Genomic DNA, 27,694 nt, shown 5'->3' on the forward strand with positions numbered 1-27,694 from the left:
AATCTGAGCCAAATCTTCGGAGACTTAATTCAGTGCCTTAACAGAGGCCATCCTTTTGCTCTCTTCACTTGGTTTGCTCAACTCTGATTAACACTGACTTTTTATTCATCTTGTTTTTATCAAGCTACATTTTCAGACTGAGTTGCACTCGCCTGGGGCAGTGGGCCATTGGGTATGTGACTGGTGATGGGAACATACTGCAGACCATACCTCACAATAAGCCTCTGTTTCAAGCTTTGATCGATGGCAGCCGGGAAGGATTGTAAGTACAAATTCCTATAGTCACCATGGGTATGAAATCCTGATTTCCTTGTTCTTTTAATACTTATATGGGTAGGTAAAGGTCTTTAAAGCAGAGAATCTGGATATCATGGTTAGCATTCTTTGGAGTTTAAGGACCATCCTTTTTATTCATTTGAAAAACACTTCTTTCTAGTTAATTCCATTAACCAAAGTTACTGAAAGTTAACCAAAGTCATATCTCATGGCAAGTAATTCCATAAGAAAATAAAATCAGACAGCTGTTGCATTCATCCCTCCCTGCCTCCCCCAAGAGTCCCAAATGCACTTAAGCATATTGAGCAGTTACTACTGCCAGTTACTCATGTGTCTAACTCTGGACAATGATGTGAAAGCTATGTAATTGCTTTTTTATGTATTGTGCAGCCAGGACATTTTCCATGTTCTAATAGTTTACTGAAAAGATTTATAATTATTAGAGAATTAGGTTTATAGGGAGAAGTATTACATTTTTACTAGACTGGCTGAAGTAACAGTCAAATTTTTGGTGTCCAAATCTTTTGACTGAGATACATGTTTTGGTATATGCAAAATTATTTATATATAAATATAAATACACATATATATACATAAATATAATGTGAAAGAAAAAAGAAAGGCAGTTGATCAATCCTCCAAAAAGATTGAAAAATCCGTTGCAATCTTGCAGGTTTTCTCAGTCCTGCACAGTCTAGTATTTTTTTTTCAGGTATGATGATTTCATACCAGTAATAAAAACAAACTAGTATTGGTAGTGTTTCTCCTTCACAAAAACTGAGCAAAGAGAAACTGGGGCTGTGAATATTGCAGAGTGAAGTTTTTGTACCTTCTGAAAATGTGACTTTCTCACTGAGTGGCTGAATAACATGAGACTTTCAAGAAACTGTTTCCAAGTTACAGGTGACATAAATTGAAATATAGGACAACTCGGGGTCTCTGTAGTATCATTTAACCTGTTGGTAATTTCCTACTTGACTGAAATGCCCCCATCAGTTCTTGTGTAAAGTCCAGTCTGCATCATGGATTCTTAGTGCAGATTCTTGTCATAATGTCCACAGACATGCACATATATAGTGTTATATGTATCATAATACACACTGACATACACAAATGTGTGTTACCTTCTATTCTGCTGCTGTACTTGAAATGGTCTGTGGTTTTTCTGAGCATGATTCTCTCAGTGGAGAAATCATTAGGAACATATGCAAGTATAAGCTCACTGTGAAACAAAGATGTAAAATAATGTTCTGTTGAGCTGCCACTACAAAGTTATCTGCCAGTCAAAGCTCAGATGCATTGTAGTGGTAGCTGTGCATGTGATGTCAGAGTCTTTCCTGTGCTTTTATACTCTTGAGCATGTGTCAAAATGCATATGTAGCGATTCAGCATGTATTGTAACAACCCAAAAGATAAAAAAGATGGCTGAGGAAAGATGATTCATTTTAGTTAGTGTCTCCTGGAACTTCTTCTGCCCCCATGAAATTTTATGGGTATGACTTAGGTAATAAAGCTAAAGAAATGTGCATATTTATAACAGTCTTCTTGTGATGCAGCTATCTGTTCCCAGATGGAAGAAGTTATAATCCTGATTTGACAGGATTATGTGAACCCACACCACATGATCACATAAAAGTCACACAGGTACGTTGCAGAGTTTGTCAGTTACTTTGTAATCTTCGCTTCCCTGAGTCTCTCATCTAGCAGTGATAATAAGCTTTTACTAAAATGTGAGCAATAAATTCTTAAGAGTGAAAAGATGTTGATAGAAGAGTTTAGATGAAGACAGGATAATAATCCTTTAAACTGTAGAGCTGATGGTGATGCAGACTGCATGTCTTCAAAGTTTTGTTTATTGTAAGCCTCTTCCAAGTGAGAAGTGTTTTAACAGTTACTAAACTTTTTTCTGATATGTATGTGACAGGTTTATGTACCTTCTTCTTTCCTTGCTAATAGCAGATGGGAATACAGAAACAAAATAACAATGAAATAATATTTTGGAAGCCTCAGTAGGAATTGACCAGTTTGTTGACAGGTCCAGGAGGAACAATATAGTTCATCCATCGCAAAGATACCAGTTCGAGGGTCTCTCTCCTTTATTCTTTGTCTGTTGGGCTAATTAAAAGAGAGATCAGAGAAAAACAACTGGAATAATTAAATGCCTAAATGGAGTCACTTTGCAGAGAATTGCAGGGAAAATTAGAATATGTAGTTGTGTTTATAGTCTTGTTAAGTGATGATACGATTAATGTGCAGATGTTCAGTAGTAAAGTAGTAGGAAGTAGCCACCACAAGACAAATGCCTGAATAAACATGGTGTTGACATTAACACTAGAAGGTTAAGGCATACTGTGTAGAGCTTTTTTCCTGACAAAAGCGTCTGGAAGACTTGAGGAGGATATGTTGAAGGAAAGACATCAGGCTAAATACAAACCATACAGTTTTCAGATGAATCTTCTGTAATTCTGAGTGCCCTATATGCATTCCACCTCCAGAAATATTTTAGAAAAGAATTATACTTTACCATTTATGGTATTATCAGGAATACCATGATGAAGATATTAGTTTTGTAAGCAAGAGAATTCCTAGAAACAATTAGCTGAAGAAAATCTGAGTACTTCCACATATCTGACTTCCCTCTTTTCCTTACAGCCTTAAAATAATAATGAAAGAGTAATGCAGAGTTATCAGGTATTTGTGTTGCAGAGAGCAATGTTCTAGCCCCATATCTTCACTTTTTCTCAAGGAAAGGAGAAGCAGCACATTATCAGTGAGTGCCTCGTTCTTCACAAGCCAATCATTTTGAATCCATTGACTGAATCCAGTTGTTTCTGAAGCTGTAGTTATGAAATCATTAGCTGATTTTGATGGTTGTTCAACAGTCTGAATTATGTGAATGCTGCCTTAAATAATACATAACTGAAGAGGTTTAAAGCTGTCACTAGAGCTGCTTAAACTATGAAAAGATGGTATGAAAGTGGCTGCAGGGCTAGATTGCTGCAGATGGATTCTTTGCCAGAGTTCTATCATAAACATCTTTAGTACATACTGACTAAAGCTGCAGATATGAGCTGTCTTTTATTTTCTCTTTTTCTTAGCCTCATCTCCTCTCCCTTTACTTAGCAGTAGATGCTTATTTTCCTGTGACCTGGATTCTACTTATTTTAGGCTTTCAAAATTTGTTTTTTCAAGACAAAAAAAAGCTGTATTTCTATACAAATGCATTTAATTGTCAGTTCCCCAACAATACCTCATTCTAGAAAGCTGTTCTGGATTCAAGTTTTATCTATTATTTATTCTCCTGAAGATGTTCTTTTACCTTCCTGTCAGTCTTGTAAGGATACAAAGTACTGAATGATCTGTGCGTGGCCATTCCCACGTTATCCTGGGATGTATTCTTGCCATACTTCCTTCACACGGGAGAGCCATACTACCATACTACATCCTTGCTGTAGGAAGAAAGCTTTCTCAGTTGACAGTTTTCAATCCAATGCTTTTCTTAGCCCTAAATTCATACCTAGAAAAGGAAATCCCAATTTTGTTCCCCTTCATCACTTAATTTCTCACTTAGAACCATATGTTCCTTCTCCTTTCCTCTTAAGTGCAGCCAAGGAAAAGCAGGATGTATGCCTTGTGTGGTAGTTACATGTGAGAAGTCTGTACAAAACCTAATAGGCACAGGTATTTAAACGTTTTGTGCCATGAATTATATTATCTCATGGATTTGAAGGAGCAAAAATGTAAGCTGTTTCAGTTACCTTAGTGTGGCTTTTAAATGGATCAGTAGCCAGAGTTTCCTTGTCTAATAAGTAAAGCAGGTTGGAAAACAGGGCACTTGGAGAAATGCTTGTCATTATTAATACTTAAGTGTATTCTTTGTGAACCTGTCACAGGAAAGAATAATCACTTGACTTTCTTTTGTTACAGGAACAGTATGAATTGTACTGTGAAATGGGCTCCACTTTTCAGCTGTGTAAAATCTGTGCAGAGAATGACAAGGATGTGAAGATAGAGCCTTGTGGACACCTTATGTGCACTTCTTGTCTTACAGCGTGGCAGGTACTGTTGTAGTTCAGTTAGTAGTGGAGAAGAGGATGGATTTCTCTGTTACATTCCTGTTTACAGAGTGGGTAAATGTTTACTCTTCCAGGTACAAGGATGTTCATATTTAAAATGATAAACTTTTTTATTTTGCAGACCAGAAATCTGTGAAAAACAAAGCTCCAGAAGTGTTTACAGTCTGGACTTGTAGTCTTGCCAGGGCCATTTACTGACTGCTACTGAGTGGAAACTATTTCCTGAGTGTAGTGCCTACTCAGACAGTGCAAGCTGGGCATTTGGTGCCAATTCAGTCACCCAGGTCACTTCATGATGTATTCAAAAGGCACAAAGAGGACATGTAGCAGCTGGGAATGGATAACTAACTAGACAGCATTTTATATGGAGAAGAGATGACTTCAGTGAGGGAAAGATTCAGTCAGTAATACAAGTCATGAAGTGGCCTGTGGAAAATAAGCTCAGAATTCGTGTGTTTCACGTTAATAACAAGCAAAGCACTAAACCACCTTGCTTTAGATGGTTGCTGGACTAAGACATTGAATGGCGGGGAAACTCCATTCTCTCAATGTCATTTACAGAATACCCAAAAAACACAGAGACTTTCTGGTGACACAGGTTAGGGTGTTTTGTCCATCTTGTTCATGGATATACTAGTCTGTGGGAAATGGGAGAACTGGTACCTTTAGTTCAGTGCAGTTGACAAGTATTTGACCTAAAAAGTAATACTGAAAGCAGAGGTCATTTTACAGCTTCAGACTTCCCCTAATAGGTGCTTCTCAAAGTGCATCAACTGTGCTTCTTTCCTTCCTCTTTCTTCTTCCTTATCTGTATTTTATGGGGAGAAGTAAGGGTCATCCAGTTGTCAGACAGGACTCTGTTCCACAATTAGGCACCATTCTTTGCTTACAACTGTAGTGAGAAGAGTAAAAACAATCCTTGACTCTAGTCCATTTTTTACTTGGTTTTAAATGAGTTTGTCTCAGTTAATGGGTTTTCATTCTTTTGTATGAGATATGTCTTCAAGTTCTTCTTTTCTAATTAAGAAATTTTCTATCTAATTGACAAAGCATCACTGGCAAACCAACACGATATATCAGAAGTATCATTTGGGTTTTTCTTCCATTAGCAATAAAGCTTACTGAAAAAGACGTATTCTCAGTTTCCAATTTTGTGTTCTTTGTGATACATGAGTTTGATGCTCCAAACACAAATCTTTCCAATTGCCCATAGATCAGAAATTCTGAAGAAATTCCATTTGAGGCATACCCAAATAAGAATATTTATTTCACTACTAAACAGCTGCTGAGATGGAACAATGTTTCTCATTTCAGGAGTACACTTCCTCTATTCTTTCAAGTTTCATTCTGAATGACAGATATAGAGGTCTGACTACGTTGATCATTGACTTAAAAAATTTTGAAAAATTCTGAGGTCTTGTAGATTTTGGGATTTTTTGGCTCAGCTGAAAGGGCAGAAGGACTGAAATCTTTGTATTTTTGATTGGTGGGTGTCTCATGGCACGATAGCAGCATGGTTCAGTGTTGTGCCAGTGATGTGCTCTGATTTTGGAGACTTGAGAAGTTAAGGTCCTCAGTAATTTGGCTGATGGCTAGGGATTCAGGAAGAGGACCACTGCTGAACATGAGCCAGCAGTGTGCCCAGGTGGCCAAGAAGGCCAATGGCATCCTGGCCTGTATCAGGAATAGTGTTGCCAGCAGGACCAGGGAAGTGATTCTAACCCTGTACTCAGTGCTGGTGAGGCCACACCTGGAGTACTGTGTCCAGTTCTGGGCCCCTCAGTTCAGGAAGGATGTTGAGGTGCTGGAGAGTGTCCAAAGAAGGGCAATGAGGCTGGTGAAGGGACTGGAGCACAGGCCATATGAGGAGAGGCTGAGGGGGCTGGGGTTGTTTAGCCTGGAGAAGAGGAGGCTCAGGGGAGACCTCATCACTCTCTACAACTCCCTGACAGGACGTTGTAGCCAGGTGGGAGTTGGTCTTTTATCCCAGGCAACCAGCAGTTAAGACAGGAGAGTACGGTCTTAAGCTGTGCCAGGGGAGGTTTAGGTTAGATATTAGGAAGAAATTCTTTACAGAAAGGCATTGGAATGGGCTGCCCAGGGAAGTGGTGGATTCACTGTCCCCAGACGTATTTAGGAAGAGAGTGGATATGGCATTCACTGCCATGGTGTAGTTGACAGGGTGGTGTTGGCTCATGGATTGGACTCAATGATCTCAGAGGTCTTTTCCAACCTAGTTGATTCAGTGATTCTGTGAAAGCATTTTAGGCTCAGAACTGACATGTTTGAAAGCACCAGGCTTCATCAGAACATTGCTACCAGCTGTAATTGGTCAGGTACATTTCGGACTTCATTATAAATTTAACTTTTGTATAATTAGTGAGGCAATGAAGAAATATTACACTGTAACAGCATCAGCTGTTGCAAGCTTCTGGTGGGCTAATGTTTAATTGGCAGCATAATGGCTCATTAGACATGCCTCAAGAGATCCATACAGATGTTTTCACTAAGCAGAAAAAATTGAGTATGCAACATCAGATCTGCATAGAATACTAAGGATGATTGAGTTGTTCACCTTTATGGGGATCAGTCTCCCAAAGAAGACTTGGTTTACCTGTTTGTTTGTTGGGTTTTTTTTGTATTATGCAACAGGAGTAAAATCTCATTTTATTCCATAGAAATCCATTCTTGTCTGAAAACTACATGTCTGGTCTTGATTCTAAAAGCATATGGGCATTCATGCTGCATTGTAAGGTTCACAGTGTTCTAAATAGCCTTTCTGAGGGCATGGACAAGCATGTGTGTTCATACAGACATCTCGGACCTGTTTTATTTTCTCAGTTGTCTTCATACTGTTGAAAAGAAGTCTTTGCTGCTGTGATTTGTTACCAGTACTTTTGAAAAGAAAGGACAGGAACTGCTAGTTCAGAACTATTTTCCAGCACAGATACAAGAAAGCCTTGAAAACTAAAAGCCTCATCAATGGGGCTGCTTCTAGAAAATTAATCTGTAAGGCAATGTTTAGAGTAAGGGAAGACTTCTGTTCACTTGACGGCAGCAGTAGGACCATATGATTTGGAGGTGCTCTTTGAGGTAGAAATATTGACCAGTTATTTGTAATTAGGGTGCTAAAAGTAGAGTACACGTATCTGTCCACACAGAATGAAAATCTAGTACTTGTCATGCAAATAGACAAGACTGTCAGGAGACATCATTTATACTATCTGGCCTTGGGATACAGTTCTTCCATAGACTGTAAAATCATCTGTCAGTTTAGTAAGACTGGCAAGTGTTAAGATAAAAATAATGCTAGAAAAAAATTAAAGCTGTTCTTGCATCTGAGATATCAAAAACCTCTTGATTATATTACAGCCTAGGTAAGTTGTTTAGAATTAATTTTGGTGTACATACCCTTTTTAGCTGTCTGTCTACCTAGTACAAATATGACATGATGTGATTTCTGGTTTCACTTTGAATTGCCTTGATATCTCTCAAAGCTTCAGGGCTCTTCTTGGTATGGGTTTGGTTTATGTTTTGTCCTTTTTTGGGGGGAGCGGGTATTCAAGGTGTTTTGGGTTTTTTTGTTGGTTTGCCTGGGTTTTGTTGTTTTGTTCTTTTATACAATTCTACATTGTGCCTCTTGGTGGAAATATTTCTTTATAAATGCTTGAAAGACTTTTCTCTTATGTTTTTGTTTATTAGTAGTCTGAAATCTTTAAAGGCTTTTTGGTTACTTCTTATGAGGAAAAAATAAATTTTTGGAATAAGTAAAAGAAACTGAATATGGCTGCTTGAAAATCATTGAACACGCACCACTTAGAGATTAAAATTAAAGTGGTTCCTGTTTCTGATAACATATGAAAATAGATCCTTGTTTTATATAATATATGAAAAAAGTATTTAAGTCCTGGTTTGTTAAACATGTAAAAAAAATATTTGTAGCTTTACGTGGTCTGAATGCATACTGCTGAATGCTGGTGATGTTGCAGCCATGACGGACTTCATATGTTTTTCAGAAAATAAGAGCTGCATGCCGTAAAGCTTGTCTGCATTTCCTAACTTCAAATCAAAAAGAAATACTTTACCTTTAATATAAAAGATATATAATAAAATGCATTGTCTCTGTCTACACACCTTGCCTTCTTTCTCTTGAAGATATAGCAAAATGGTAAGCCTAAAAGGCCAGGTGTTACTTCCTGACCTGTAATATTAAGACTGTTTTGGTACTTTGTAGATTTAATAGTTGCATTTTGATTAGTTATTCTTAAGTGAACCCTAAAGTGAAGATAGAAGGTTTTAAAGGTCCAGTCATTTCTAGATTTATTATAGTTAAATATTTGTTAATCAGTTCCCTGTTAATCAGTTCACTCCACTACTTCTTTAGAAGCTTTTTGAGACTGGTTAAGGATGTTTCTTTGTAGAAAGATTTAAATCTATTTTTAAAATTATTTCTATTTATTATTTTTTAAAATATGTCTGCTTTTTTGTCTTGCTGTAGGAATCTGATGGCCAAGGCTGTCCTTTCTGCCGCTGTGAAATCAAAGGAACTGAACCAATCATTGTGGATCCCTTTGATCCAAGGGATGAAAACTCCAGGTGCTGCAGTATTATTGATAGCTTTAGTATGCCCATGTTGGACTTGGATGATGATGATGATAGAGAAGAGTCTTTAATGATGAACCGTTTGGCTTCAGTCCGAAAGGTAAGTTTTCAAGCACTGTACAACAGCTAAAGTTAGATGTTTGTAAATTAAGCTGCCTGTAACTTTAAGAAATCAGAGCTTGCACTTCATTCTCTAGACTTCATCAAATCACTGAACAGTTTTTGGGTTGAAAAAAACCATGCATCAATCGTACTACATTAACACTGAAGTTGAATAGGAGAAAAAATTATTCCAGATTCTCAGCTGATGGGAGCTGTGTTAACTTTGTTTATAATGGACAAAGCATGAGTTTGCACCAGTTGAGACTGTTATCCAAACTACACTGTATGGACAATTCCCTGAGCTTTTATTTGTAAGGAATAAAAAGATTCGTATATACATATATTACTAGTTTTCTGCATCTGTGTGTATACACATGCATAGAATGTTTTAGGATTAAACTTGAGTTTCTAAACAAGTTATAAATATTATTACTTTGTAAAGGTGACTTGGCAGCCAATTCATATTGCACACAAGTAGCTTTTAATCATGTTTCAAGTGGACTGTCTGTGATGTTTTTTCTATTTTTTAAGTGTTAGGTACTTTTAGTGGGAAAAGTGCTTTTGAGATTATTCATAGTGACTTTGTGCTTTGGGATGTTTTTTGTCCTCAAAGTGATCTGTGTTAAATTTTGGGATCTTTCTCTGGTCACAGGAGATTTTATTACTGATAAATAAGCACTATCTTAACAAAAGTTTATTTTATGGTGATAGTTTTCACGACTATATTTTAGCCTGGAATAGATACTGTCATAGTCTATGCAACACTGATTTTCACAGGGCATTTTCTAGATTTTACCTTTTTTCTGAGGTCATCTAGTTTGAGCAGTTGCCTTGGAATTAATTCTGTAATGTCTTGCTCTTCCATTTCCTTATCATTTTATTTGTTAAAAAACCCCCAACACCTGCTTCACCCTCATATCTGAGAGTATCTATCAGTTAATATACGCATTTCTGATATCCTTCCTAACCTCTTAAGGCTTATGAATCATTCTTGTGTTGTGTACGTAATACAACATGGTCTACCCTTGGGAACAGTTTATCCTTCCTGCCTGGACTTAAATTGTAGTCTGCAGCCTGACCTCTGTGAGATAGCTTTGAAATGATGGGCTTTTATAACACTATCACTTCCATGATAAGGCAAAAATGCATTATGCTTTTATCAAAGGAAGGAACAATAGGCTTTGCAATAAGAAGTCTTTGGTATCCACCAAGTGCTCGAGTGCTTTGGTGCCTTGCTGTGAAAGAAACCTACTAATAATTCCTGAAGTTTAGGAACAGGGTTTTTTCACTCTGTTAACCTCTTGAAGTCCTTACTTGAAATTCTTGAATTATTGGGTCATTTGGTGATTTTCAGCTGCTGTTTTCATCTTAAAACTGTTACTAGTGGCTGTGCAGTGATGCTCTTAACCATACCACATGTGTGGAATATAACATTGTTTACATACACTTCTTGCTGGTAATGTCTTCATCAGCTTGGTCTTTTTTGAATCATTACTTATATTGCCTGCTTAAGTAGGGTTTCTTTGTAGCCTTCTAAAAGAAATTATTTTTTTCTCTGACATGTAGAACTTTACTTTTTTTGAAATTTTCTTTTGTTTATTGTTAATGCTGTTAATATGAACGTGATACGGCATAATGACTGTGTTGTAGTAACTTAATTTGTTCAAACAATGGAAGTTGATGACAAAGACAATTTAGCTCTTGTAGCCACCCTGCTGATACTGCAGTAATCTCAATGAACAAATTTTTCCATTCTTTCTTTGTTGCAAGGACTACTGTATGCTTTTTCAACATAAAACTGTTAATCCTTGAAAATCAAATGGGCTGTGTTCATCTCAAATCACCTGGCTAGACCATATGGTATTCTGAGGAAAATCTGGCTAGTAGTGAGCTGGAATGTTAACCTTGCTAGAGGAAAAGAGTTTTGGGGACGTGAAGTTCTGATGAAAGTGACCGTGGGGCTTCATAATGTGTTGAGGAAATATATCAATCAGATATCAGAAAAATACTAGCTCCGCAGTTTATCATTCTTATTCCTGAGGTATACTTAGAAACTGTAAGAGGTATCTGAATTAAGGCACTGGAGGACCTCAGACTTGAAATTGCTTCAAGGAAAAGAATAACCTTGAAGCTCCTTACTCAATTGTTTAATGGAATGAGTAGATGGATACACACGAAGAAAAATGAATCATTCCTGTTAGGTGTTGTGTATGAGTCAGCAGCAGCAGCAGTTCAACTGTAACAGAGGCTTTAGAGAAATCCACTGCAATTAGTCTGTTTATCTGCCTCATCAAGCAGCTTAGGGGTTTTTTTTTTAATTTCCAAATTGTTTTCAGATATTTCTTTATGAAAGAAAGATGAAGAGTGGTGTCAAAAGCCTCTGTTAATTGTTTTATTGCTGAGAAATTTCCAGCCTCGTGGTATCAGATTAGCTAATGCAGTTCTTGCCTGAAATGTTCCTTTTCTCAGTATTAGTATTTGAAAGAGGTGTAAATGCTGGGAGGCAGTGTGCCTTCCCTAGTTAAGATATATTTTACTGATTCTTTTGGCAGTGTGGTACTGACTCTGACAGGCTTAACTCCCTCTCCCTCCTCCACATGCACTTTGTTGGGTCAGCAAAGGAAAGATCAAATAGGGAATACACCTGTCTTTGTAAAAAAATTTTTGCAACCATCAGTGTTGAGTGATGTAACTTTATATCCTCATATAAATTTTGAAGTCCAGATAATACTAATCTGTCTTATCTTAACAAGAGATAACAAATATGTGATTTACTTTTACTGGATTATAAATAAGGAAACTTCAGAGAACCACTTGGAAATGAGAAGTCCATTTCTGGTGTAGGTCTTCTTGGACCTTCTTAGATGTCTCATGCAATTTATGATTTTGCTCCAGCAGTCAGGATAATATTCCTCAGTGAGTCACTTGTTAGGATTTGTGTTGAGTATGCTTTTCATATCTGTCTATCTGGGAGAAAAGTATTTGAGTATTTGAAGCCAGGATCCTTGATTCAATAGCCTGACTGTTAATATTTCTATCAGAAAAATCTTGACTAGAAATTTTAATCAGTGTTGGAAGCAGGCTTTTTCTTGAATTCACATCTGCCACAGGCAAACTGATACCAGTATGTCCCAGTAATAAATACATCTGATGAAATAACACAAGTGTGGTCCGTTTTGCAGTACAATTGCAGAGGAAGTCACAGCTGCTTTTCCCTTGGCAGCAGTCACGCCAACCAGATGAAGTCCATGTTGTTACAAAGGAGTCTGTGTTCTTTTCCTTAATTACATCTTTATTGCACAGGTCTGTGTGTGTTGCAGTTGCAGCAGAGCCCCTTTGTACACTGAAGGTCTGTCTTCTGTCACTGCCAGTTCATTTGAGTTACTTTTTGTCTTAATCACTTGCTTATTTTATCTTTTTGTCACTGTGCTCCCTCGTTGCACGTTTATTTCCAGCAAATACAAAATACACAGAAATCTCCAGTAGGTGACAAACAGAAACATTTTAAATCTCTTTGTCCTTAGGGAGTCTGCCAAAAAGAGTAGATATTGTGTACATCCATTAGAGCCCTGGTATCCACGTGAGATGCAGCCCTCTTGTTGGCCGAGCTGTCAACACACATCGAATTGATGCAGCTAGTCAGGTTGGATGGGGGCAGACTGAAAAATATGGGACTTCTATGATGTGAATATGATGGAAATCTTATGTTGAATACTGAAGAAAATCTTTTGGTTGCTGTGGAATATTTCGTTGTTTTTTTTATTTTTAGTATCATTAGATCTAAACAAGGAATCATAATTTGTAGTTTGTCTCAGCAAAGCTTTCACTCTTAGTTCAGCACCAATAGGTGGTATGGATTAAGCTTTCTTGTAGGGCAAGAGAAACTGCTTTTGCTTGCAACTGTTTTCCTTTTTTTCTTTTTATTTTTTCTTGTGCCTTATAAGTTACTCTTTAACCTGTTGGTCATCATCAGTTCCTTTTTTGAAATCTCTGGGGCCACAGCATGTTGTGATAGCATAGTGGCTGTAGGCAGTAGTAGTCCAGGGGAATGAAAAATTACTTCATTGTTTTGAAACAAGGCATAACAAGACATTAATGTAAACTTAAATTGAAGTCCTTTCACACATTCACTGCTTTGAAAATTTTCCATTTCATTTTGGTAGTTGTGGGTTACCATCCATAGAGTGTGCTGGGTACAGATAGCCAAATACCAAATATATACAGAACTAGTAGTTTATCACATAAATTAAATCTCTTGCTTCAGTGGTGTTAAGAACAGTCAGGTTTTAAATATCTTGAAACTTTTAAATGAATTTTCATATTATTCTAATTTTTGTTAGTGCCTATTCCATATTAGTTGTGTCTTTCAGCCATTTGTTTTTGTAAATCAGAAAATAGCATCAGTCCCTACTGAGTTTTAAATGTGAATATTTTCATGATTTTTGTCTCTGCTGGAGCTAAGACTGTTATGGCAAGAGAAAAGAAGTCTGACATGGAACCAGTGGGCTCACTGAGGGATGAGCATATCATTTTGCCTAATGATTCTTTAGAGCAGAACCGTGTAAGAGAAGGTCACCATATAGAAATAGGGACCAATATTCTCAGACTGATATCACTACAGTGTTGTTCACTTAGCTGGGGATTCTTAGAGCTCCGTGCAGTGTGACATCTGAGACTGTCATGTTGCCCTCTGAGGAAATTGCATTAATTAGTGTGATGGTGCGACAATTAGAACATCTTAAATTCCAAACAAATGTTTCCTGTCCAGTAATCTGTTTCCAGTATTTCCTATTTTCCTTATTCTTTGTTTCCAACTCCTATTACATGTAAGTTTGTTCTCCTGGAACAATTCTCTGCTGACTGAAATGCATTATCTTGTGCAACACCATAAAATGTTGAGAATTAACTATAGCACTTTCTTTTTTTTTTTTAAATAATTGCATCTTTTTGGAGGTGTGACTTGCTTATTTGGTTTTATTTCAGATAATTTGGGAAATAAATTAATTTTCTGTCTGCTGAAGCCAATCCATTGAATATAGTATATTGCATGGCTCTTGGCTTTTGGGAATGCTTGGTGGAGTTATAACTAAACTTTGAAAACTAATGCTATTAAACGATACAATGTTTATTATGCTATCTAACTGATGCTTTCTGGTAAGGAAAATGAATTGACATTTGGTTTATAGTAATTTTATAATTACAGTTGCTGAGGCATGCTCATGAGATACATATCTAACTTAGTTATTCAGCTTTCCATAATGTTCAGAGAGGCTAAGCACTTCAGTCACTCGTGTTTATCTTTGTGGTCTTTCAATCAAGGACAGGGGCATTCACCAACTGAAGGAAACAAAGACAATTTAAGGACTATATTCAAGTCACTTAATATGAACATTACAACCACTTCTTCACTGAAGAGAGAAACTGTAAAATCTCTGATAGCCAGGAAGAGCATAAATCCTCAATTGCTCGATCTCTTAAAGGTGAATGTTTAGCTTCTACCCGAAGCTGTAGACCAAGTAGGAAGACCCTAAATAGGAACAAAAACAAAATCAACCTAGCAATGGAATTGCACCTTAGCCTTCTGGCTCTTCAACACCTCCTCACCCCTCTCTTGCATTTTCTTACCCTGTCAACAGTAATACCATGGTGTCTCCTATTTTTGAAGGAAATGTGGTAGCAGTCCCTCTTGTATAAAACAGGATATTAAATGAAGCTGTAGTACAGAGCACTGAGTAAGGAGTCAGTATACTAGATCCTTTTCCTGGATCTGCTTTTGAATTTATGAAGTTTCTTTAATATAGTCACTGTATGTAAAGACAGATAATGTTGTTTACCTGTTTACCTTGTTAAAGAACTTTCTAGTCTCATCCCAGTTATCACCATGGGATGTACAGCATTTGTGAGAAAAAGCTTATGAGAAGAGGGGGAAGTTTTTATCAATGTGGCTTAGCCTAAAGATGGGTGTGTTTTTGTGAGCGATTTTTTTTATGTTTACCTTAAGAAGGTGGCAGATTTTCACCCTCTGCAGGCAGGCTCTGGCACAGAACAGTGGGATGCCTCAGTGCACAAGTGGCCCAAGGCTGATGCTTGGTGTGAATGTCTTCCAGCTACTTGTGTCTGCTGCCATGGAAAGCACAGAACATCCAGGTTTACTTACAGTGCACTGAAACTCATACTGTGAGCTCACAGAAATAACTTAAACTGATTTATGCAAACACCTGAACTGTGTTTGTTAAAACTGAGGAAGATGAGGATCAGGGAGTAGTTGCAAAACTGATGAATTTGGAAGGGCAACTCAAGAAAAAAAGTTGTAATATGTCGCTGGAGGGGGATGTTAACGTTACGTGGTATTAGTTCAGTATTTGCTAAAACTATAAACTAAATTGTTCTAAAAGGATTTTTGAAATTCCTTCCTTGTTTATTTGCTGATTTAACTTCTTTGCCTACCACCTTACTGATGATTTTGTATGATAAGTTTTCAGAAGACATACTATTTATATGGAAGTGTGATGTAAAAATGGGCTGTAGTTAACACACAATATGATAGATGTCCAGGTTTTAAAAGTAATGTACAGAACTTTAGATTGAGTACTCTCTATTAATAAAAAGGTTATCAAGGGTAGAAGTATTACAGCTGAATTTATGTTTGTGGATTTTTTCCTCATGTTTGACAAGGATTGTTTGGTTTTTATACAAATCACTGGCATATATATTCTGTTTTCATCACAAGTTAGCATGGGTCTTAATTTTGAGGTAGAATGACTCGTAGACTTCTTTTTCAGTAACTGTAAGATGAGCTCCTATACTGTCTATTAATTGAAAGAGCAGCAGATGTCCATTATGATAAATTACTATTAGTAAGTATTATCAAATTATCGTTTTAGTTGTGGAATGGAAGTTGTATACTTGATCATCAGGTAAATAGTAATTTATTTTTGCTCTGTCTTGAAGTGCAATGAGAGGCAGAATTCACCAGTGACTTCCCCAGGATCTTCCCCTCTTGCACAAAGAAGAAAACCACTTCCAGACCCCCTGCAAATACCACATCTTAGTCTCCCACCTGTACCTCCTCGTCTGGATCTGATTCAGAAGGGAGTGGCACGGTCACCATGTGCCAGTCCAACTGGGTCACCAAAGGTGAGTTTTACTGAACCATCATTTCTTCATATAAGGGTATTGAGAATTTGTATGATTGTTTTCTAGGTGAACTTTCTTGTTTGTTTTGGAAGATGGACTGTTTCAAAACTTTCCATATGTATTTTCTTTTTTCAGGAGTTAGCTCTGTCCAAAAGAACTTTAATTCCTTCTAGCTTAGGGAAATTTTAGATTAGATCCACATTGATTAAGTCTCTTATCTCTTTCCATAATACCTTACGTAGTTAAATGTTTCTGGCTGCATGTGTTGGTCAAATGTGACTTCATTTTGTCTGATGATTATATTGTACTTGGTTATGGTCAGAATTTTAAAGACATTGCAGTAATGGATCAGTTCTGTAATAAACTCCGATTAATGAAAATAAATAGAAACTAAAGTTTCCTGAAAATAGATTTAAAGGTCATTATCTCATTAAAATTATATGTTTTCCTCTCATGATGATTTATGATCAATTTCCACAGTGTCCTTACAAGAAAAATATGTGCAGATACACTGCTTTCAGAAGCTTAAATGGCATATAATAGGACTCAAGTTTCAAGGGAAATAATAATGACTCTATAGCTAATAAGTTGTATGCTGTGTTTTGTAAAACAAATGATATTAAAGATTCAATGATTTTTTTGAGTGGATAAGCATGAAGGAGAACAAATACTGTTTGTTGCTCTCCATTACAAGTAGATTGTTTTCTTGTAATTGCTGCATAGCGAGAACAAGTTAGATTTAAATTTTTCGTTTTTAGATGATGAATAAAAATTCAAGTTCAAACCAGGACTTGAAACCCGTGTGCTCATAATAATCCCATTTGAAGTACCCTATTTCTTTTGTCAGGTTTTTACTTTAAGCTTGAAAATCAACATCTTTTTAAGATTCTAGTGGTTTGTAATTTAGAAGAAAAAATAGAAGTTTGAATAATTTCTTTAATCTTCTTTCATAATTTCCTATATTATGCAGAGGAATTTGTAACACATGGAAGATATACACAAAGTACATGCCACATCCATTAGAATTATTTTACATTAGCATTTTTTACAGAGTTTGTGGCTTTAAAAAAAAAGAAAACCAGAAATACCATTAATGCTGCTTTAATATTTTGAAAATTGTTTTTTCTGTGAAACTTTTCCTGGAAAAAAAGTAATATTTGGGAAGTATAAGGAAAATAGAATGGAGGCAACAAAGAATAATTTCATACTTAAAAAATTTTCATATTTAAGAAAAAGATGGTTTAGTCCTGCCAAAACTGCTACTTCAGTCAAAAAAACTTTTCTATATTTCTGCAGTTAAAAACTATAATTTATAACGAAGCTATAACCAAAAATCTGGACCTAGCTATTATGTTCGTGTCTTGACAGTGAGAATAACTATTTTTCTTAACTAGCAGCTGAATTAAATTCTTCTTTATTTAGTATACTGTCCTTTTCATATGAATAAACCTGTAGATAAAATAACTTTATTTTCAATTCAAGTAATGTGTTAAGGTGTTGCTTGAAGAATAGTGCTGGGCTAACCAGTGAAGTGAAAGTAAATGTTATTATTACTTTAAAACTTTCGTGACCCCCATTTCTTAAAGTGGTAATAATATATGAAGGCTTACCAAAGTTGGAGAAAATTACACGTTCCAAGGGAAATAATCTTCCCTGCCTTTCTTCTGGTAGCCGAAGATAAAACATTCATAAAAACCCAGCCCAACTGTTACTTTGTAAAAGGCCATTTATAAACCATTCTTAGTGAGAATGTTTTGGTTTTGTCAGATTTGTGATCTTAGAAACTATGCAGCTCCCTGTATAAGTTTTTTTCCTGATAACTTGGTTTTCAATCTTTTAGTATTAGTATACATGATTTTAGAAAACATTTAACCATTTATGATGTAATTCAATTCTGAGAAAGGAAGTATTTTGGCAAAAGTTGTTTGCAGATGAGCTAACTGCAAATATAACTGCATACTAATTATCTTGTTACCTGAAAAAATGAACTGCAATTAAACAAATTGGGCAGTCTAACAATGCATGTCATGCAAAGATTGGAGTCATCTCTAGGTATATAATTAAAAATGAAATAATTGTTTCTTCTTCTACTTTCTTCCTAATCATTGATTATTGTTTTTTGTACTCATTCGCTGTCACCAAGTAATTCCCCTGGGATATTGGTTTTGCTTTGTTTGGGGGTTTTTTGTCTGCATCAAGAAGTCTGTTTTTTCCAAACGTTCCTCAGAATACATTTCAGCAGATGAATAAGTGATTCAAATAATCAAAGCCCAGGATACTGGAAAAACTTATGGGCCAGTTAAACATGCCTCAGTTTCTGCTTTCCACTCCTTCTTTGGAAGGAGTTCATTACTCATGAACAGCAGAAATGGGGGCATGCTTTCTGAACAGGGGCCAGGTTGTCTGCAGAATGCAGACATTTAACCTACTGGCAAGTGCTCTTGTGATGCCAAGAAAATATCTCCATTAGAGCTGGTAAAGCCACACTTGATCGTCAGAAATACTCATGCCTGTATCTAACTTTCCTTTCTTTTAACTTACTGTGTTGTTTAGTCTTCTCCTTGTATGGTGAGGAAACAAGACAAACCTTTGCCAGCACCACCACCTCCCTTGCGAGATCCTCCACCACCCCCACCAGAGAGACCTCCACCAATTCCACCAGACAACAGGATAAGCAGACACCTGCATCATCCAGAAAGTGTGCCTTCCAGAGACCAGCCGATGCCCCTCGAAGGATGGTGTCCCAGAGATGCATTTGGGACAAGTCAGTTGGTAGGATGTCGAGTGGGGAGTGATGCTTCTCCCAAACCAGGACTGACTGCAATTTCAAATGTGAATGGAAGGCACAACCGTGTAAGTTCTGATCCAGGATTTATGAGGAAACACAGACGTCATGAGCTGCCTGCAGAAGGTGCCAAGGTATTTCAAATGAACTGGATGTTGAATCCTTATTTGATACCCTCCTGCAGCATTGTCTTGCATTGGCTAAAACGCTGTTTATATTGGTCAGTGTTGACCTGTGGTTTCTGAGTCTTTACTGTTGATACTTCGTACTAAGCTGATCATAAGGAAATGGTTTGTTAAATATTGTAATTTGTAAAGCAAAAGTACATGAGGGTCTGAGTTACAATTCACATCAAACCCTCAAAAAATGTCATGGAGAGAAAATTCTAGATGTGCTATATTCTTTTAGCAAGTCGTCCATGATATGCTGTATATAACATCTCAGGTCCCCTTTGGAAATGTCATAGGCCAAAATAGTGTATGCATTTGCTGATGGAATAGATGTTCCAGTTGGTTCTGTTGTAGGTGAGGTGAGGACTTAGTAACCTCTTCAGTTACAAGTATACTTAAATTATCACATATATTGTGTGCATTAGCATAAAAACTAAATATTCTAAAGGTTACTTGCGTTGTTCATCAGTAAAGATGACTTTCAAAAGAACTTTAAATTAGTCATGATGTTCAGTATTCTCTAATGAGGAAGATCTAACTTGCCTTGACCCTAAGAAAGATAAAATAAAGCCAGGCTAAATGTAGAATGATTTATTGTGTCTTTACCACTGCCTATATGGGCAGCATCCTTGAAAGTGCTCAGTGGCACAGCCTTTAGCAGAATTTTTTCCTCCTTTGTACTTAAATCAGAACTCCAGTTGCTGGAGTTGTACAGTGTTGTAATTTGTCTACAGCAGTTTGTAACTTCTCTTGGACAAGTGTCCAGTGTAACAGTCCATTTCAGAGTTGTCGCTTGAAACATTTCCACTAATTGTCTGGGTTGGTTTGTGTGTAGGGATTTGCTTGTCACCCACAGGAGAAATATGTTTTCCTGTTCTCAGTTGCATGTCTATAACAATGATGTTTCTTCTGTTAAAAAAAAGGGAAGGATTGTTTCTATATGTTTCTTCAAGATATCTGGAGAGGAAAGCTTAGAAGGGATAGTTCTGGCATTGAGCAGCTTCAGGCACTTGCAAGGCCATGTGCAATTGCTCAGGCTTAGCTTTGAAAAGAGATCAAATGATGGCCAAAGAAAAAGTCCTAGTTCTGCTCTTATCAGTTTTATCAGAGCAGCTCAGTAATTTAGTCGTAGATCTTATTAACTCAAAGCTGCTGCTCGTTTTTTGTTTTGTTTTGGTTTTTTTTTTGCTTGAAGACTACATAACTTGTGCTAAGATGAATGGATTTGTGGTTAAGTCATAATAGTTAGAAATAATTTTTTTCTCTATTTGCTTTTCCCAAGATCACAAGCTATTTAACCTTTCTATCTCCAGTTTAAGATGTTTTTTTAATGTGGATGTTTTGGTTATTTTGAATGTACGTTACTGAAATTCAATTACTATTGATAGAAAGTGTTGACATCTATGATGAAAGGTGCTTAAATTGTCTATGATATTATATATTTTACTTGGAACTAAGCTGTTGTTTAAAATGCTATAGCTTTCCATCTGATTTTAAAAGGATACTGGGTTTCTATCTTCAACTATACCTTCATGTAGTATTCTAGTTATGGTCTGGCACAGTTTTGAAGCTGATGGAATGAATACATCTAAAATTAGAATGCCCACTCAGTGCAGAAGTGCCATTGTAGTCTGGAAAAGTTTCATATATAAATCTTTAACCAAGTACTGTTTAAACTGTCATCTTCATGACTATAGTTCTAAGCCATTTGATTAAAGGGAGCAACAGACAACTCTGAATTACCATTTCAGGCTGTATTCACATTCATGAGGGAAACATGGAATGCATTTTCATCCCAGATTTGTATATCATTTGTAATATAAACTTTTTGCTATTGATAAAAGCCAAGAATAGAGAAGACAATCCTGTGAGTATAGGATGGATTCTGGCAGGCACTGTAACACTGAGTTTTAAAAAAATGAATGTTTAGCATACTATACTTGTTGCTTTTCAATTGCATTTCATCTCTCTCACTTTATGATCTTGAAAACTTAATTTTCCCTCAAGCAGTTCAGCTGTAACAGAGTAGTCCAACTAGTAACCGTGATGGGAAACTTCCTCTTTTGGTGAAGTCTTAAGCTAACATGTTCTACAGCTCCCGAAAGGGGTGAGCTGAAACAGATATGAGGCCCTTCAGATAAAAGTTCTGTAGCATGAACTTGTAGGAAAGCCTTTACCCACAGTCTTCTCAATGTCTGTTGTGTAACACCTAGTTGATGAATATCCATGATGAGGAGCAGAAGGAGATACCCATTGTAACACTTGTGTGATCTGTAGGTTTTTTCGAATGGTCATCTGATAAATGAAGAATATGATGTCCCTCCACGGCTTTCACCCCCTCTTCCAGCTGTCTCCATCATCCCTAGTATGAAGTAAGTTAACTTTATCTGTCAAAGAAATGTGTTAATTAATGTTTGATAATAGACTGATTCTCTGGTGCTCAAAGAAAAATGGGAAAATGAAAGAATTTAACTAATATAACTCGATTATATGCTTTCCATGAACTTTATGTTCCCTTTGTAAAACCACAGTAAATTGTATTGATTAGGTGGCAGCAGTTCTGATATTAATTGAACATAGCATGTTTTTATAGGAAAAGAGGCTGAATTGAGCAAGGTCTTGCTCATAAGCATTTGGCAGTGGGAGCAGGTTCTGTCTGGTTTTACTCCTAGTATTGCAGCAGAAGTGTGGTCAAAGCTATTTATTACAGGATGATTATGACAGATTCTAGGGAAAGTGCTAAGGGTAAAGAATATGATTTGTCAGTGTTTTGCACCTAATCAAGTCATGCTTTCTAGGCTTTCTGCACAATGAGCTTTATCCAGGGTTCACACCAATGTCTGCTCTTTGCTGTGGCAAAAAACCCATACAGACAAAACCATTTTATATAATTTTAAATAGGATCAACCTCACCGAGTTCTAAAATATGGTTTGGGAAGTTTTGTCATTTCAAGTTGCAGACTATTTTTAGTCTTCCAGTAACATGACTGTGTATTTTTTACCAAGGTGTTGCCAGCATAGAAAGTATCTTTGGACTCTGAATCACACAGGATTTTGTACAGAACAAGATACATTTGAAGTAAAAAACTTGGAAGTCCTGTAATATAGTTTGTCCTTTTTTGTGTTTTTGTAAGGAAATTGGAGCATATCACCATGTTTGATGCTATCCTACAGCTTCTTTCCAGAGTACTGCTTGTGATTTTTACTGTTAAATAAAATAATTGGACAGTCAGTACATATTAGTACTGAGAACTTTCTCATTAGTGTGCACCCATTCTGTTCAGTTAGCTTTAACATAGAAAACAAGTGTATTTCAGCTTTTTATTGGTATGCTGTTTTTTCTCTTCCTGACTACAAGAATAAAAGTGCAGTGGAGCACTGACTTTTTTTATTCAGAAACCTGTTTCCAGGTGGAGCAATTGCTGAGGTGAAGTTCTGCATGCTTGCTTTCAGTTCAGAAGGAAATTTCAGAACGTTATCCAGACATAGCTGTAATTCAGTGCTGGGATGTAACCTGGTGGAGGGAGGGTATCACAGGAGTACCAGTTGGATACCTCATGTAATCAAGTCCCCTTCTAGTCTACTCATTTATAATACAATGCAAAAGCTGGGATGTTATACACTCTGTAAGAAAGAGGAAACAATAACTCTGATAGAAAAATCAGGAAAGTTTTCATATGCCAAAGCAAATGGAACTCTGAAGAGGGGAAGATTCTTATTTTTGTATTTCATAGCGTGGAAAAACCGTAACAGTCTTCTTCATAAGAATCCCGTTTTTTTACTCAGATATTTGCAAATTTAGCCTAGAATCAAAGTACATTGTATACAGTATTCACTGGAAGTCCACAGGATATTGTAACAATGTGATGTGGTACACAATCCATGTCAAGCCAATCCAAGGCTAGAATGTGTGACTTCAGATTGGTCAAAAGAAATGTTTTCATTAACCAAAGTCTTCTGAATAGAAAATTGATGTATTCCAGCAAGAAAATATTCTTCATTTGCTAAAACCAAATTCCACTGACTTTTGAGGAAGAAATTAACTCTTGTCTGTGTTTCAGCTTTGTAGTCACACCTTTAAAAAATTACACAGAATGTTTTAAATTTTGATTTTTTAAAATGTAAAATTATCAATACATAACATAGTGGTAAGAAGTTCGGGTTTTCTCATTACTAAAATGTCACATGGAATGACTGTTAAAAATAAAAATTGATCATTGTATGTCATTTCTTAAAACACTAATATGTCTACTTTAAATTTATTTTAAATTAAGTTTTTGTTACCACAGTAAATACCCCAATAATCTATAATACTGTGTGGCAACATGCAGGTGGAAAAACTGCGGAGGGAGGAAAAAAAAAAGTCTTCAAAAATAACATGTTCAGTAGGTTTAACATTTACACCAATCACAAAAATTGCTTTCAGAAAGGTAACCCAAATAATACCTAGAACGATTTCATTTGAAACGTCAGAATATTTTTACAGTGTATTTTTCCTCCTTAGCAGTTAAATTGACTGCTAAGCACTCATAAATATGTTGAGCTGTACTTGATTCAAAATACTTTTACTTTCCACAACTGTGGTACTGCAATTAATCTGGTGCAAGTTTCTCATTTTTTCCTATTCTGGAATCTCTGCAGTGTTGTGGATTGAGAGCTACTTTGTTTTTTACAGCTCCAAGGCATTCTATTCTTTCTAGTTATCATCAATCTGTAATTTCAAACATTTGACTGAAGGATACATTGATCATTTATGAAATGTCATAATCTAAACAACGAGGAGGCAGAATGGCCCTTACTTGAAACTTCACAGTTCTAAAATGCCCCTACTTAACTTGTTTGCTCAGGTTTTACTGAATTTGGTGTTACAAATATGACTTCTTTTTTTTTTCCCCTTAAAAAGTACATTAATAGAAAAGCACTGGAGTTCTTTTTTTTTCTGAAAATGGTGCTGATTCATTTTCATTTTACTAAAGCAATTATTATTAACTATACTTTAATAATGAGAAGTGGGACTCTTGCTAACCAAACATCTGATTTTTATTTTCCACTCAGCCACGGTGTTAAAGACACGACATGTGAAAACAGTTATTGTTAATTGGACTGCTGTAATTATGTCAGATTTTTTAGCAGTTTTGATCAAATTGTTATTCTTTTATTAAAAAAAGTGTAAAACTTATATGTCAAAGATACAGAACCATTCTTTCCCAAACCTTTAAAATTTTCAAGTTAAATAGTGTTTGTTTTATGCCAGTGAGTAGCTTCCATTTTGCTACATCAGTAGAAAATTGGCCTCTTTGTCTCAAAAGTGCTGTATACCACAGAGATACTTTGTGTGAGGGAGCATCCATTTTTGAGTATGTAATGAGGCATCCAATTCCAAGTGCCTTTTGTAGTCTATAAGTGTATTAGGAACATTTAGTTGCTTTGAGGTAGTTGAGGAAAAAGTAGCACCAAAAGGTATCTCTTCTCTTGCTGTCTCTTCTGTTTGGCTAAAAAAATTTGAAGGGGAAACCATAGTTCTGTTAAAGCCAACTGTGGTTTGAAAGTCCTGGTTCCCTTGAAATCAGCCTTTGGCATGGCACTTCTCCAGTGACATTAGAGGGAGCATGGCTGACATGCAGCTTCCAGACATCTGAGAGATGATGCACTGGAGGACACAGTGTGTCCTTACTCATAGCTTGACAGGCCAGTGAGTTTGGGTGCTCAAATATTCTGTCATAATTCTCGTTGCATTGCAGCTTGCTCTGTGACAAATATGAGCAGTTGGCAAGTGTTGATTTGATCATGTGGTCCATGTAACTTCATAGAATCACATAATGCTCTCAACATAGCACTGATACTTTGTGCAGAAAAGGGACAACTGCACTTGAAGCAGGCACTTACAGAGCTGGCCAGAAAGCACACCAGGTACTTCAGGCTGGCACAAACAGCCAAGGAACAGCTGCTAATGAGACAGCAGTTGCTCACTGTGGAAGACAGAATGGGTAAGAAAGAAGCCAAATATTGTTATTGTCACTGAATCATAGAATAGAATCATAGAATCAACTGGGTTGGAAAAGACCTCCGAGGTCATCAAGTCCAACCCTTGATCCAACACCGCCATGGTTACTAGGCCATGGCACTAAGTGCCACATCCAGTCTTATCTTAAAAACCTCCAGGGACGGAGAATCCACCACTTCCCTGGGCAGCCCATTCCAATGTCTGATTACTCTCTCACTAAAAAATTCTTCCTAATATTCAACTTAAACCTCCCCTGGTAGACCTTGAGACTGTGCCCTCTTCTCCTACTGCTGGTTGCCTGGGAACTTAAAACTTACTTTTCTGAAACAGACTTTGCTTGAGGCCTTACAAAGTTAAAGCTTTTGTCTGCAATAGCAGGTAATACTCTGCATAGGACAGAGGAGTTTAGAGTAAGGAGCTGTATTGTACACATTATGGGGCAGCAGTTCAACTGGCTGTAGTCTTGTCCCATGACTTAAAACACTCTTTAACAATCAGAATGTTATGCTTGGAATATATTATGTATTTTAGCGTAATCTGAAGTGTATTCAGGTTGTGCATTCCTCAGTGCAAATCAAAGTGTGGTAAGTGGGGAGATTAAAGGGATTAATTTCAAAACCATAGTCCTGACCAGACTGAAATACATGGGCTGCAAGTTCATCATGATTAAGTTCTGTGAATCAGTTTATCAGTAAATGATGGAACGTGAGCCTTTCTCGGAAATACTTCTAAATAAGCGTGAGGTGTTGGTTTCCCTGGAGTTCTGGTTACAGCTCAGATGGACATTTAGTGGCTCAACAAAAATGAATTCTCACATCTTTTCCTAATTTGCCTCTGGCCCTTGGTGCTTATCAGGATAAGAGATTGACATCCAGCCTTTTTGTTCAACAAACCAGAATATAATTCTGACTTCCAATTTTTAAAGTATTTCCACTTAAGGAGTAGAAAGGGGAATTAGAGAATATATAAATACAGTGTACTGGTCAGTTTTGTATTCCTCTGTTCACAAATCTTATAAGGATGTAAGAACACCGAAGTACTGTAAAGTTAATTATAGAAAACTTCACCAGCTTGATAAACAGATGCATGTTTCATCTCTCTGCTTATAATGACAATGTTCACTGTTTAGTTACAAAAAACTGTTTATTTTTCTGGATGATTTTGTGTAGAACAATAGAGTTAGTCTTAGAACAATAGAGATTTAATAATTCAGTTTGATCTTGAAGCAATTTCAATGATGGTGGAGAAAATGAGATAGACATCTAGCAGAACAATGCAAAAAAGATTTGGAGTCAAATATCATTACAACTGGAGTAAATTGAAAGACAAGTGTGATTTTTTTAAAAAAATAAAAGTTGTAAAATAATAATATGAAAGTTTAGGACAATTTTAGGACCCTAATGAAGAGTATATTAGCTATATGTTAGTACTCTAACTTTTCTACTGCTTTACAGATCTTTACCTTTCAGATATTACTCACATAATATTTACAATCTGGCAAGTATTTTCCTTACTTTAAAGGTAGGAAAACAGAGACTTCACTAGTGTGAAGGACTTTTCTAAGGCTCCACAGTATTCAGAAGCAGGAGACTTGGAACTCATGTCTTTAATAATAGCTCCAAAACCAGTAACAATTTCTCAGCAGAGAAGGGGAGGGGAGTTGTGTGTTTGGTTTTTTTCCCCAGTAATAGCCTTTAAAGAGGGCTTCAAACAATACTACTGGCCTGGTTTGGTCAGTGTTGGACATTCCTGGTGCAGTGATTAATATTTGTAACATTACTATCTGCAGAAGCAGCAATTCAATTTGTAATAATTTTCTAAAAAAACAGGCTTATATCTTTGTATTTGTATGTGTGTGTATATATATAGATATATATCTTCAAATATATGTATATAAAAACCCCAGCATCTCCAGAACATGTTGGATTGCCAGTAAGAATGATTACACAGCCACAGAAATGAGATAATTTGTTCTTTGTTGGTCTTTCAACTGTCTACCTGAGAATAATACAGATTTCTCATTGTCCCACTACATTTTTACATTCTGTTCCTCAAAGGTCTGAACATCAGTGACACAAGCCTCTTGTCCATCTAAGGAATCAAGGATGGAAAAAGCAATTTCACACTGCTTTGCTGTAGGAAATTTTGCTCCCTCTGCACAATGTGGTTGAAAACTGCAATATAGAGTTTGTGGTTGAGCACCATAAATGTTCTTTCCTCTGTCTTTGGCTACTATGTCTTTGCAAAAGAAGTTGGATTCCCATCTTTCCAGAGCTTGTGTGTGAAGTCAAAAGTATAACAGTGGTTGCAGGAAAGCATATGAGAAGTTACAAGTAGATAGGGAGCTCTAGGCTTTGAATATATTAAAAAAAAAAAAAAGGGCAGCATATCTGCCCTCTTCTTTCTCTGTTATTTTTCTTTCTCCCTTTTTTGTGTATTAATTAATTTGGTGACTGGCTAGTACTCCTGGTTGTTAGTTATTTGGCTTTGTTCACAGAGTACGTGGTTGTTCTGAAGTTGTGGTATCATCTACAGTCAATAG

The 27,694-nt window shown here is 36.5% G+C and overlaps 1 protein-coding gene across 3 annotated transcripts in view; it reads left to right on the plus strand.

Moving 5' to 3' along the window:
- CBLB (Cbl proto-oncogene B) overlaps nt 1-27,694 on the plus strand; it is a 132,573-nt gene that overhangs the window by 84,899 nt on the left and 19,980 nt on the right. For all 3 annotated transcript variants that reach the window (XM_064644179.1, XM_064644177.1, XM_064644178.1), the window contains exons 7-13: nt 125-262; nt 1,833-1,920; nt 4,204-4,335; nt 8,851-9,054; nt 16,008-16,193; nt 18,747-19,112; nt 21,426-21,520. In XM_064644179.1, coding sequence (XP_064500249.1) covers nt 125-262; nt 1,833-1,920; nt 4,204-4,335; nt 8,851-9,054; nt 16,008-16,193; nt 18,747-19,112; nt 21,426-21,520 — 1,209 coding nt within the window. The remainder of the gene's footprint in view (nt 1-124; nt 263-1,832; nt 1,921-4,203; nt 4,336-8,850; nt 9,055-16,007; nt 16,194-18,746; nt 19,113-21,425; nt 21,521-27,694) is intronic.

Source organism: Pseudopipra pipra, chromosome 2, assembly GCF_036250125.1.
Source record: "Pseudopipra pipra isolate bDixPip1 chromosome 2, bDixPip1.hap1, whole genome shotgun sequence".
NCBI lineage: Eukaryota > Metazoa > Chordata > Aves > Passeriformes > Pipridae > Pseudopipra > Pseudopipra pipra.